The sequence below is a fragment of the Triticum dicoccoides genome, chromosome 6B, assembly GCF_002162155.2.
Source record: "Triticum dicoccoides isolate Atlit2015 ecotype Zavitan chromosome 6B, WEW_v2.0, whole genome shotgun sequence".
Taxonomy (NCBI): Eukaryota; Viridiplantae; Streptophyta; class Magnoliopsida; order Poales; family Poaceae; genus Triticum; species Triticum dicoccoides.
Window position 1 is genome coordinate 592,380,361 of NC_041391.1, and position 11,019 is coordinate 592,391,379.

General features: G+C 52.8%; 1 protein-coding gene across 1 annotated transcript; it reads right to left on the reverse strand.

Moving 5' to 3' along the window:
- Positions 1 to 7,930: 7,930 nt before the first annotated feature.
- On the reverse strand, positions 7,931 to 9,202 carry LOC119323048 (expansin-A5-like). The gene is made up of 3 exons (XM_037596627.1): positions 8,907 to 9,202; positions 8,469 to 8,799; positions 7,931 to 8,374 (listed from the first exon to the last, which is right to left on the reverse strand). The coding sequence occupies exons 1-3, from the start codon at positions 9,127 to 9,129 to the stop codon at positions 8,068 to 8,070; spliced, it is 861 nt and encodes a 286-aa protein (XP_037452524.1). The 5' UTR covers positions 9,130 to 9,202; the 3' UTR covers positions 7,931 to 8,067.
- Between the last annotated feature and the right edge of the window lie 1,817 nt (positions 9,203 to 11,019).

Below are 11,019 nucleotides of genomic sequence, written 5' to 3' on the forward strand. Positions count from 1 at the left end.
GGAGTCTGGATGAAGGAGTTCATATCCGATCTAGGTGTCATACCTAGTGCATCGGGTCCAATGAAAATCTTTTGTGACAATACTGGTGCAATTGCCTTGGCAAAGGAATCCAAATTTCACAAAAGGACCAAACACATCAAGAGACGCTTCAACTCCATCCGGGATCTAGTCCAGGTGGGAGACATAGAGATTTGCAAGATACATACGGATCTGAATATTGCAGACCCGTTGACTAAGCCTCTTCCACGAGCAAAACATGATCAGCACCAAAGCTCCATGGGTGTTAGATTCATTACAGTGTAATCTAGATTATTGACTCTAGTGCAAGTGGGAGACTGAAGGAAATATGCCCTAGAGGCAATAATAAAGTTATTATTTATTTCCTTATAATCATGATAAATGTTTATTATTCATGCTAGAATTGTATTTTCCGGAAACATAATACATGTGTGAATACATAGACAAACAGAGTGTCACTAGTATGCCTCTACTTGACTAGCTCGTTAATCAAAGATGGTTATGTTTCCTAACCATGAACAATGAGTTGTTATTTGATTAACGAGGTCACATCATTAGTAGAATGATCTGATTGACATGACCCATTCCATTAGCTTAGCACCTGATCGTTTAGTATGTTGCTATTGCTTTCTTCATGACTTATACATGTTCCTACGACTATGAGATTATGCAACTCCCGTTTACCGGAGGAACAGTTTGGGTACTACCAAACGTCACAACGTAAATGGGTGATTATAAAGGAGTACTACAGGTGTCTCCAATGGTCGATGTTGGGTTGGCGTATTTCGAGATTAGGATTTGTCACTCCGATTGTCGGAGAGGTATCTCTGGGCCCTCTCGGTAATACACATCACATAAGCCTTGCAAGCATTACAACTAATATGTTAGTTGTGAGATGATGTATTACAGAACGAGTAAAGAGACTTGCCGGTAACGAGATTGAACTAGGTATTGGATACCGATGATCGAATCTCGGGCAAGTAACATACCGATGACAAAGGGAACAACGTATGTTGTTATGCGGTCTGACCGATAAAGATCTTCGTAGAATATGTAGGAGCCAATATGGGCATCCAGGTCCCGCTATTGGTTATTGACCGGAGACGTGTCTCGGTCATGTCTACATTGTTCTCGAACCCGTAGGGTCCGCACGCTTAAGGTTACGATGACAGTTATATTATGAGTTTATGCATTTTGATGTACCAAAGGTTGTTCGGAGTCCCGGATGTGATCACGGACATGACGAGGAGTCTCGAAATGGTCGAGACATAAAGATTGATATATTGGAAGTCTATGTTTGGACATCGGAAGTGTTCCGGGTGAAATCGGGATTTTACCGGGTTACCGGGAGGTTACCGGAACCCCCCGGGAGCCATATGGGCCATCATGGGCCTTAGTGGAAAGGAGAAAGGGGCAGCCCAAGGGGGCTGCACGCCTCCCCCCTTCCCCTAGTCCTAGTAGGACTAGGAGAGGTGGCCGGCCACCCCTCTCCCTCTTTCCCCCTTGGGAATCCTAGTTGGAATAGGATTGGAGGGGAGTCCTACTCCCGGTAGGAGTAGGACTCCTCCTGCGCCACCTCATCCTGGCCGGCGCCTCCTCCCCCCTTGGCTCCTTTATATACGGAGGCAGGGGCACCTCTAAACACACAAGTTGACACAAGTTGATCCACGTGATCGATTCCTTAGCCGTGTGCGGTGCCCCCTGCCACCATATTCCTCGATAATACTGTAGCGGAGTTTAGGCGAAGCCCTGCTGCTGTAGTTCATCAAGATCGTCACCACGCCATCGTGCTGACGAAACTCTTCCCCGACACTTTGCTGGATCGGAGTCCGGGGATCGTCATCGAGCTGAACGTGTGCTCGAACTCGGAGGTGCCGTAGTTTCGGTGCTTGATCGGTTGGATCGTGAAGACGTACGACTACTTCCTCTACGTCGTGTCATTGCTTCCGCAGTCGGTTTGCGTTGGGTACGTAGACAACACTCTCCTCTCGTTGCTATGCATCACATGATCCTGTGTGCGCGTAGGAAATTTTTTGAAATTACTACGAAACCCAACAAATCTATCACACCCGATCATCACGTGGTGCTTCGAAACAACGAACTTTCGCAACGACGTACGATTAGGGGGAACACTTTCTTGAAATTATTATGAGGGATCATCTTATTTACTACCATCGTTCTAAGCAAATAAGATGCAAAAACATGATAAACATCACATGCAATCAAATAGTGACATGATATGGCCAATATCATTTTGCTCCTTTTGATCTCCATCTTCGGGGCGCCATGATCATCATCGTCACCGGCATGACACCATGATCTCCATCATCATGATCTCCATCATCGTGTCTTCATGAAGTTATCACGCTAACGATTACTTCTACTACTATGGCTAACGGTTTAGCAATAAAGTAAAGTAATTACATGGAGTTATTCAATGACACGCAGGTCATACAATAATTAAGACAACTCCTATGGCTCCTGCCGGTTGTCATACTCATCGACATGCAAGTCATGATTCCTATTACAAGAACATGATCAGTCTCATACATCACATATATACCATTCGTCACATCCTTTTGGCCATATCACATCACAAGGCATATGCTGCAAAAAAAGTTAGACGTCCTCTAATTATTGTCGCATGTTTTACGTGGATGCAATAGGGTTCTAGCAATAATGTTTCTTACCTACGTCAAAGCCACAACGTGATATTCCAATTTCTATTTACCCTTCATAAGGACCCTTTTCATCGAATCCGATCCGACTAAGGTGGGAGAGACAGACACCCGCTAGCCACCTTATGCAACTAGTGCATGTCAGTCGGTGGAACCTGTCTCATGTAAGCGTACGTGTAAGGTCGGTCCGGGCCGCTTCATCCCACGATGCTGCCGAAACAAGATAAGACTAGTAGTGGCAAGTAAATTGACAAAATCTACGCCCACAACAAAATTGTGTTCTACTCGTGCATAGAAACTACGCATAGACCTAGCTCATGATGCCACTACTGGGGATCGTAGCAGAAATTTAAAATTTTCTACGCATCACCAAGATCAATCTATGGAGTTGTCTAGCAACGAGAGAGAGAGAGGAGTGCATCTACATACACTTGTAGATCGCGAGCGGAAGTGTTCAAGAGAACGGGGCTGATGGAGTCGTACTCGTCGTGATCCAAATCACCGATGATCCTAGCGCCGAACGGACGGCACCTCCGCGTTCAACACACGTACGGAGCGGAGACGTCTCCCGCGCCTTAATCCAGCAAGGAGGAGGGAGAGGTTGAGGAAGAGAGCTCCAACAACAGCACGACGGTGTGGTCCTGATGGAGAGGCAGTACTCCGGCAGGGCTTCGCCAAGCTCTTAACGGAGGAGGAGAGGTGTTGGGGAGGGGAGGGGCTGCGCCTTGGATGTGGTGTGCAGCCCTCCCCTCGCCCCTCTATTTATAGGGGAAGGGGAAAGGGGGCCGTCCCCCTCTAGGTGAGATCTAGAGGGGGGCGGCGGCCAAGGGGAGGGGGCTTGCCCCCCAAGCAAGGGGGGCGCCCCCTCTAGGGTTTCCCGCCAACCCTAGGTGCATGGGCCCAAGGGGGGATGCGCCCAGCCCTCCAAGGGCTGGTTCCCTGCCCACTACGGCCCATGAGGCCCTCCAAGAGAGGTTGCCCCTCCCGGTGGACCCTCGGAACCCCTCCGGTGGCCCCGGTACAATATCGATATGCCCCCAAACTTTTCCGGTGACCGTATGACAACTTCCCATATATAAATCTTCACCTCCGGACCATTCCGGAACCCCTCGTGACGTCCGGGATCTCATCCGGGACTCCGAACAACATTCGGTAATCACATACAAGTCTTCCTAATAACCCTGGCGTCATCGAACCTTAAGTGTGTAGATCCTACGGGTTCGGGAATCACGCAGACATGACCGAGATAGCTCTCCGGCCAATAACCAACAGCGGGATCTGGATACCCATGTTGGCTCCCACATGTTCCACGATGATCTCATCGAATGAACCGCGATGTCGAGGATTCAAGTAATCCTATATACAATTTCTTTTGTCAATCAGTACGTTACTTGCCCGAGATTCGATCGTCGGTATCCCAATACCTCGTTCAATCTCGTTACCGGCAAGTCACTTTACTCGTACCGTAATGCATGATCCCGTGACCAACCACTTGGACACATTGAGCTCATTATGATGATGCATTACCGAGTGGGCCAAGAGATACCTCTCCGTCATACGGAGTGACAAATCCCAGTCTCGATCCGTATCAACTCAACAGACACTTTCGGAGATACATGTAGTATATCTTTATAGCCACCCATTTACGTTATGATGTTTGGTACACCCAAAGCACTCCTACGGTATCCGGGAATTACACGATCTCATGGTCTAAGGAAATGATACTTGACATTAGAAAAGCTCTAGCAAACGAACTACATGATCTTGTGCTATGCTTAGGATTGGGTCTTGTCCATCACATCATTCTCCCAATGATGTGATCCCGTTATCAATGACATCCAATGTCCATGGTCAGGAAACCGTAATCATCTATTGATTAACGAGCTAGTCAACTAGAGGCTCACTAGGGACATGTAGTGGTCTATATATACACACATGTATTACGATTTTCGGATAACACAATTATAACATGAACAATAGACAATTATCATGAACAAGGAAATATATTAATAACCATTTTATTATTGCCTCTAGGGCATATTTCCAACACCCGCAACATGCACAACACCGCAAGGTCGGACCGCTCCACGCCGTTGGACACTTGCCCTCCTAATCGTCCGGCCGCTACTCCTCTAGGGCATCGGTCGGTGCTTGTGCCTGCGTCATTGACACCGCAAACATGGACACCCGAACCGGAGGTGCATGACGCCCACCGCGAGAGGCAGCGGGCAAGGGAGAGGGTTGCGATGTCAAAAGCGTTGCACTATCCTCCCGCCGTCGACGTGAACTGTCGGCTTTGCCTGATGAGTATAAGCTCCTCGCGACCGTCTACAGCTGATCACTGACGACGGCAAAGATAGACGTGTGCCGGTTTCGTCGGAAGATGCCAAGGCCCTCCGACTAGGTATCGAGCAATCAGATAAGGAGGCGATGGCGGTCGTGAGAGCGGCAAAAGCTCGTGAGGCAGCAGAACCACGCCGTGCGGAGGATGGACCGCTTAATGTTGTCCTCATCTTAAAATTTCGACGTCACTAACGACTCTGACGACCACCCTCCTCCCCCTCTTGCCGCTGATGCCTAGACGGACGGCTACAACCGCGCCAGTGTTGAAGAAGCTCGGCCCTCTTCGTCTTCATTTCAATTTTTAGTAATTTTAGTTTAGAACTATGTCCGTCGGGTGAATTGTGATGCTCTTTTGGGCCGGATTTTGTGGGTTTTTATGTCCGTTTCCTGTATGTACGTTTAATTTCGTTGATCATCTACGTACTATCTTCCATGTTGCATTCGTCGGCAATGGTGCGCTATCAACGTACTATCTTCCATGTTGCATTTGTCGGCAAGGGCGCGCTTGTTGGTACTCCCTCCATTTCATAATGTAGTGCGTCCGCAATTACCGAGATTCAAGTTTGACCGTAAATTTAACCAACGAGACCGACTGCAGCGGGAGCAAAAATTATACCACTGAATTCATATCAAAAATACGAATTTAGCGATATAACTTTCGCCTCACGCTGCAGTCGGTCTTGTTGGTTAAATTTACGGTCAAATTTTAATCTTAGAAAGCGCAGACGTACTATATTATGAAATGGAGGGAGTACAACGAGGAAATTGTATAAATGAAAACTATACCAATATCCTTTGCTAACCCAACCGAGATTTAGCTAACTCCAACGCACCCCCCCATTTCGTCTGTTTAGATTATCTGGATAAAAACACTTGGCCCAACGGGACTACCCAAACGAACACGGTCGTCCACTCGGCCGACCCAAACAAATGTCCGTTTGAATCGCTGCGTTGGAGTTGGATGCGTTGGAGTTGGTCTTAGAGCATCTACAACCGTGATGGGTAAATCCGCCCCTTAAACACCCGCAGACGTATCCGGACGCGTCCGCGTACACTGACCGGTCACACCTCAAAAAATGCAATTCACATCCGGACACCTCAACTATCATATCTCAAATCCATATAAACCCATGCAACTACGTGATGCACACACATCATCCGATTACTCCATCACTACTGACTAAACTTGCCACCAGACTATCAAAATTGAGCATGTTTGGCTATGGTGGAGATCATCTACGGATGCCCTTGCCCTTACCGGTGCCCTTGCCGTCCTTCTCACGGAAGTACCAGTCGAAGACGCGGTACGGATTGAGCCGGATCTACTCGTCGTCGAAGGTGTCCTCGCCGTTGCTGTCCTCCTCCTCCTTCGGTGGCAGTCCGACCACGACATGGACCGCCCGATTCTACTATCGGACAAGAGCACGCGTGTTCCTTCGCTTCCGTTTCTTCACAATGCGGGCGCGGATGGCTTCTTCCTTTGCAGCCGCACGCTCCACCGCCTCCATTTTTGTCGTGATACGAGCCTCAGCGGCCCTTATCCTTTCCTTCCACGGCAGACTGCCCATTTCCGTTGGGATTCATAGTCTGCCCGGCCATTGATGGGGAAGGAGATATTTTCCGGTTGCCGGGACCGCGACGATCCCGCCCTAGAGGACCCGAGCGCTCGTTGAGCCTACACTATAGAGTCGCGGCGGACAGATCCGTCCGTCGGCCAGGAGCTGTCCTTCCGGCAGCGGCGGAGTGCAATGCGGATTGCCATTGACTCCTCCAACCCGCATGAGATGACACCCTAGTGAACAGATCCAGATTGGTCATAGTCAGATCCGCTGCCCACCATGCCGGAGAGGGCCGAAAATCGCCGGACTTGAGCTCGGATGACGGAGGGAGTGGAGGGGAGTGAAGTGTGAAGTGGCTATGATTTGATCTGGCGAGCGGATAAGATCTAATATATGTGGGGGCGGGTGGGCCAGGTCCAATGTGGCTGGCGCACCCGGGCGCCCCGTTATCCGTCCCATATTTAGGCCCGGTCCGGTCCGACGTGGCGGACGCGCATGGGCGCCCCTTATCCGCCTCATATTTGGCCCGGGTCCAACGTGACAGACGCGCCCGAATGCCTCTATATCCGTCCTATATTTGGGTAGGGTCGGATCCGATGTGGCAGTCGCGCACAATACAAGAGGTGTCGGTCAGCCCGGCTGTTTGAGACGTCTGTCGTCTGTCTATGTCAAAATTTCATGACAGGGCGTTTGAGGTAGATGCTCTTATGTTGATTGTTCATGAGGGAAGCCTCACTTCTCGTTTTGTGTCTGGAGAACTCCTCGCGGGCCTTCTTACTGATAACTACTTACTCGTCGCAAAAAAAAAAACTACTTAATCGGGGGGTTCTTCAATTGAACTATGGGAGTAAACCGAAATGTTCAGAAATCGACCAGAAAAGTTATCTGCATCCGTTTAAAAGTTAGCTCATTTGCGAGTTGAAGACAGCAGGCAGTAAAATTGCAAGATGGGGCAAGCACTAGTATACTATCTTCAACAGAGTAAAATTGCAGTACGGTAGGAAGTAAAACATGCAAAAGCCAGAGGCTTAAATTAACTCGGTCTGAGGTTACATCACAGCCAAGCACACACACCACACAGAAGTACCACACCAAAACATCCACGAGACAAAGGCCACCACCCAAGAGGCCCACTCGCTAAACAGGCGGGTGATACAAGGCGGCGTCGGTTAATCAAGCCAGCCTTTACCACCGCTGCCATCCTAGCCAAAACCTAGTTCAAATGCTTTAGGCTTTAGCTACCACTCACTCACCCACTCACGCTAACCAGACAATTAAAAGCCCATGATAATACTAGGCCTAACTACCTGCTACGACTTCAGATCCCCAGAGAGCGTCGGATGCTTGTGGAAGAACCATCCATAAAACCATGGCGCTTCCCAGCACGCTCCAATCGGGAGGTTGACGACGACCACTACTGACCACTACTACAAGATAGTACTGCTTCGGCGGATGGATGATGCAGGTGCTCAGTGGAACTGGGCGCCGCTGAAGGTCTGGCCGAAGGACCAGCCGCGCGGGACGGCGTTGTTGGAGATCACGGACTGGCCGTTGCCGGCCGTCACGCGGAAGGAGAGGCCCTGCCCGTCGAGCAGCGCGTTGCTCTGCCAGTTCTGCCCCCAGTTGCGGGAGAGCGACTGCCACGCCGAGCGGGAGGACTTGACGGACACCGCGTGCACGTCGCCGGGGCCGCCCACGTTGGTGACGAGGACGAGGTTGAAGTAGGAGTGGCCGTTGATGGTGAACCGGATGCCGCCCTTCTTCTGGCACGCCACCCTGCACGAGCAGATCCACGGCACCGTCAGTGTCAACTCTCTTGAACAGTTCGAGGGCAGACAAAGGTAGTAATGCGTGACAGAAGGGGACGAACCTGCGGTAGGAGACGGGGACAATGCCGGCCCGGTAGAGCGCGATGCGCTGGAAGACGGGCTGGGACATGTCGAAGTGGGCGCGGGGAGGGTTGCACCAGCCGCCGGCGTCGGAGGACTCGCCGAAGTTGGGCGGGCAGAAGTTGGTGGCCGTCACCACGGTGGAGCCGGGGAGGCAGGCGTGGGGCGCGCCGGCCTCGGTGCCGCCCGGGTCGCACCGCACCTCGAAGCAGGCCCCGCAGCTGAGGCCGTTGTTGAAGAGCGCCGTGCTCAGGGCCGCCGTGTTCGAGCCGTACCCCGTGCTGTAGAGGTTCCCGTAGCCGCACGCCCCACCTGCACACGCGCACGCGCAAACGGTAAGCACCGGCAGCGAACGGCATAAAAGATGCACCAAGAAATAGTACTACAATGCTGTGAGTGACGGTGTTTACTGCACGTACCCATGGTGCCGGAGGCGTCGCCGCCGCCGTAGAAGGTGGCGTGCGCGGAGGCCCAGGCGCCACCGCCGAGCGGCGCGTGGGCGTGGTGACCGATGCCAGGCCCGTGCCGATGGACCAGGCCGTGCCCCGGCAGATGCGGGCCACGCCCCTGCCCACGAGACAGGGCGAGCGGGAGCAGCGCGGCCACGAGGAAGGCGAGGAGGGCTGCTCGGACGGGCGCCATCGTCACGGTGGAGCGGCGTGCCTGGTGCGCGGTGAGGCCGGCTGGGGTGGGTGGAGTGCGGTGGGGATGTGCTCTGGGGCTGGGGCTGGGATCCCATAAATAGAGCGGGGCGGCGCGGCGCGAACGGTTTCGAAACGGTGCGGCGCAGTGTGGACTGTGGAGCGAGGCGTAGGGCGGGCATGGCACGCGGGTGGGGCCCGCGCTGGAAAAGCCGCAGGTGGAGCGGCACGGAGGCCGCGACACGGGTTTCCTGGGGCGTTGGGGGGCGTGGGGGGAGTGGTAAAAGCAGCAGCAGCAGCCAGAACAAAAGCTGAGGCGTTGGCGGTGGGTGGAGAGTGGACTGGTTCGGGCGTACTCCCGCGCGGCGGTGCAAAGTTTGGAAGGGGGCCGGGCGGGAGGTACTGCACACAGAGCTAGCTAGTAGTAGAGTGGTAGGCTTGCTTGGTTCGCGGGCAATTTACAGATGCGTAGCACGGCTGGTAGCTCCACCTCCGCGATGATGAAAGGTCGATGGAAATTTCCGTCGAACGTGCCCGCCATGGGCGTTGGGTTTTGATTGCATTATGCTTGTCGTGGTACTACTACGTTCCGTGGAAGATCGCGTGGCCTGTTGCATGGCACTGACTGGATGTTTGGTTTTCAGTTTTAAACAAAACTCGGTGGTTTGTTGGTTTTGCTCCGGTGTTTGCTGTGGCTGCGAATAGACAAATCTGGAAGTAAAATAAGGACGCCGTAGGGAGGAGCTCGGGTCAGTCAGTTAGTTGCTTAAGAACAAGAACCTGCAATGCTTATATTCTAACGGAAGTTGTCAGCCACGGGATTGTAGGTGGCAAGCGGAATTTTTTTAAGCAAAGGTTTCTACAAGTACGAAGAAGTCTCGTTGATTTTTAACTTCAACATTCTACGACGCCAGTGCAGACCGGAGATTATTTTCTAGCGAGTGGCGATAGCATCTTTGATTTGGATGTTCCCGTAAATATATATATATATATATATATATATAATATATATATATATAGGGTGGATCTATTCTAATAGCACCCCTTAAAATCTTATTCTGCACATCGAATCGCTTATTTGCTAACAAAAACGAACTGCGTCACGCCCTATCTAATCGCGTGTGCAGACCGAACCGAACCGCAAGCACGCGAAAAAACAATCGCCCCTCTCTCTCCACTAACCAAATCCCAATCCCCCCACTGTCGTGCGCCCACCTCCTCCACTCCCGTGCCCTCCTCCACCTTCTCCGGTGCCGCCGCCCGGGCCCCGCCGCACCACCTCCTTCCTTCGGCGCCGCCGCTTCGTCCTCGCCACACCACCTCCTTCCTCCGGCGCCGCGCTGGCGCCCTGCACCGGCCCGACCCCCCTCCCTCCCACCTTCTTCCTCCTCCCACCTACCCTCCACCTTTCACTGCCGGTGCCGCCCCAGCGCCCGTCCAACTCCCTCCATTGACGGATCCAACTCGCCACTCCCCCATAGAGCACGTCTCGGTGAATCCCATGCGCGGATCCCCAATGGCCCCTTCCTTCTCGGCAAATCCAGGCGCGCCTCCCAATAGCACCAGGCGCCTCGCGCGGCTACTGGCGCGGATCCGGGCGCGCCGCCACCAGGAGCCCCGTGCGGCTGCCGGCGTGGATCCGGCGGCGCCACCCCAAGGCGCCTCGTGAAGCTGCCGGTGTGGATCCAGACGCGCCGCCCGCAGATGCCCCGCGCTGCTGCTGGCGTGGGTCCTCCCCCGCCACCCCACCGTGGCCTCCCTGCATCCCCTCCCCACCAGCGAGGTGCTCTGTTGAGGGGCGCCAAAAGTCAGGCCCTGCTCCGAACGGAGGCATTGCAGGAGCCGCGCGCTGCCTCCCCGTGTGGCTTTCCGAGCCTTTGATCCTCTGCGC

Coding starts and splice junctions, on each gene's coding strand:
- LOC119323048 (XM_037596627.1), bottom strand. CDS start 9,129: ATGGCGCCCGTCCGAGCAGCCCTCCTCGCCTTCCTCGTGGCCGCGCTG. Junction 8,800..8,906: donor CGACGCCTCCGGCACCATGG/GTACGTGCAGTA, acceptor GCGCGTGTGCAG/GTGGGGCGTGCGGCTACGGG. Junction 8,375..8,468: donor GTCCCCGTCTCCTACCGCAG/GTTCGTCCCCTT, acceptor CTGCTCGTGCAG/GGTGGCGTGCCAGAAGAAGG.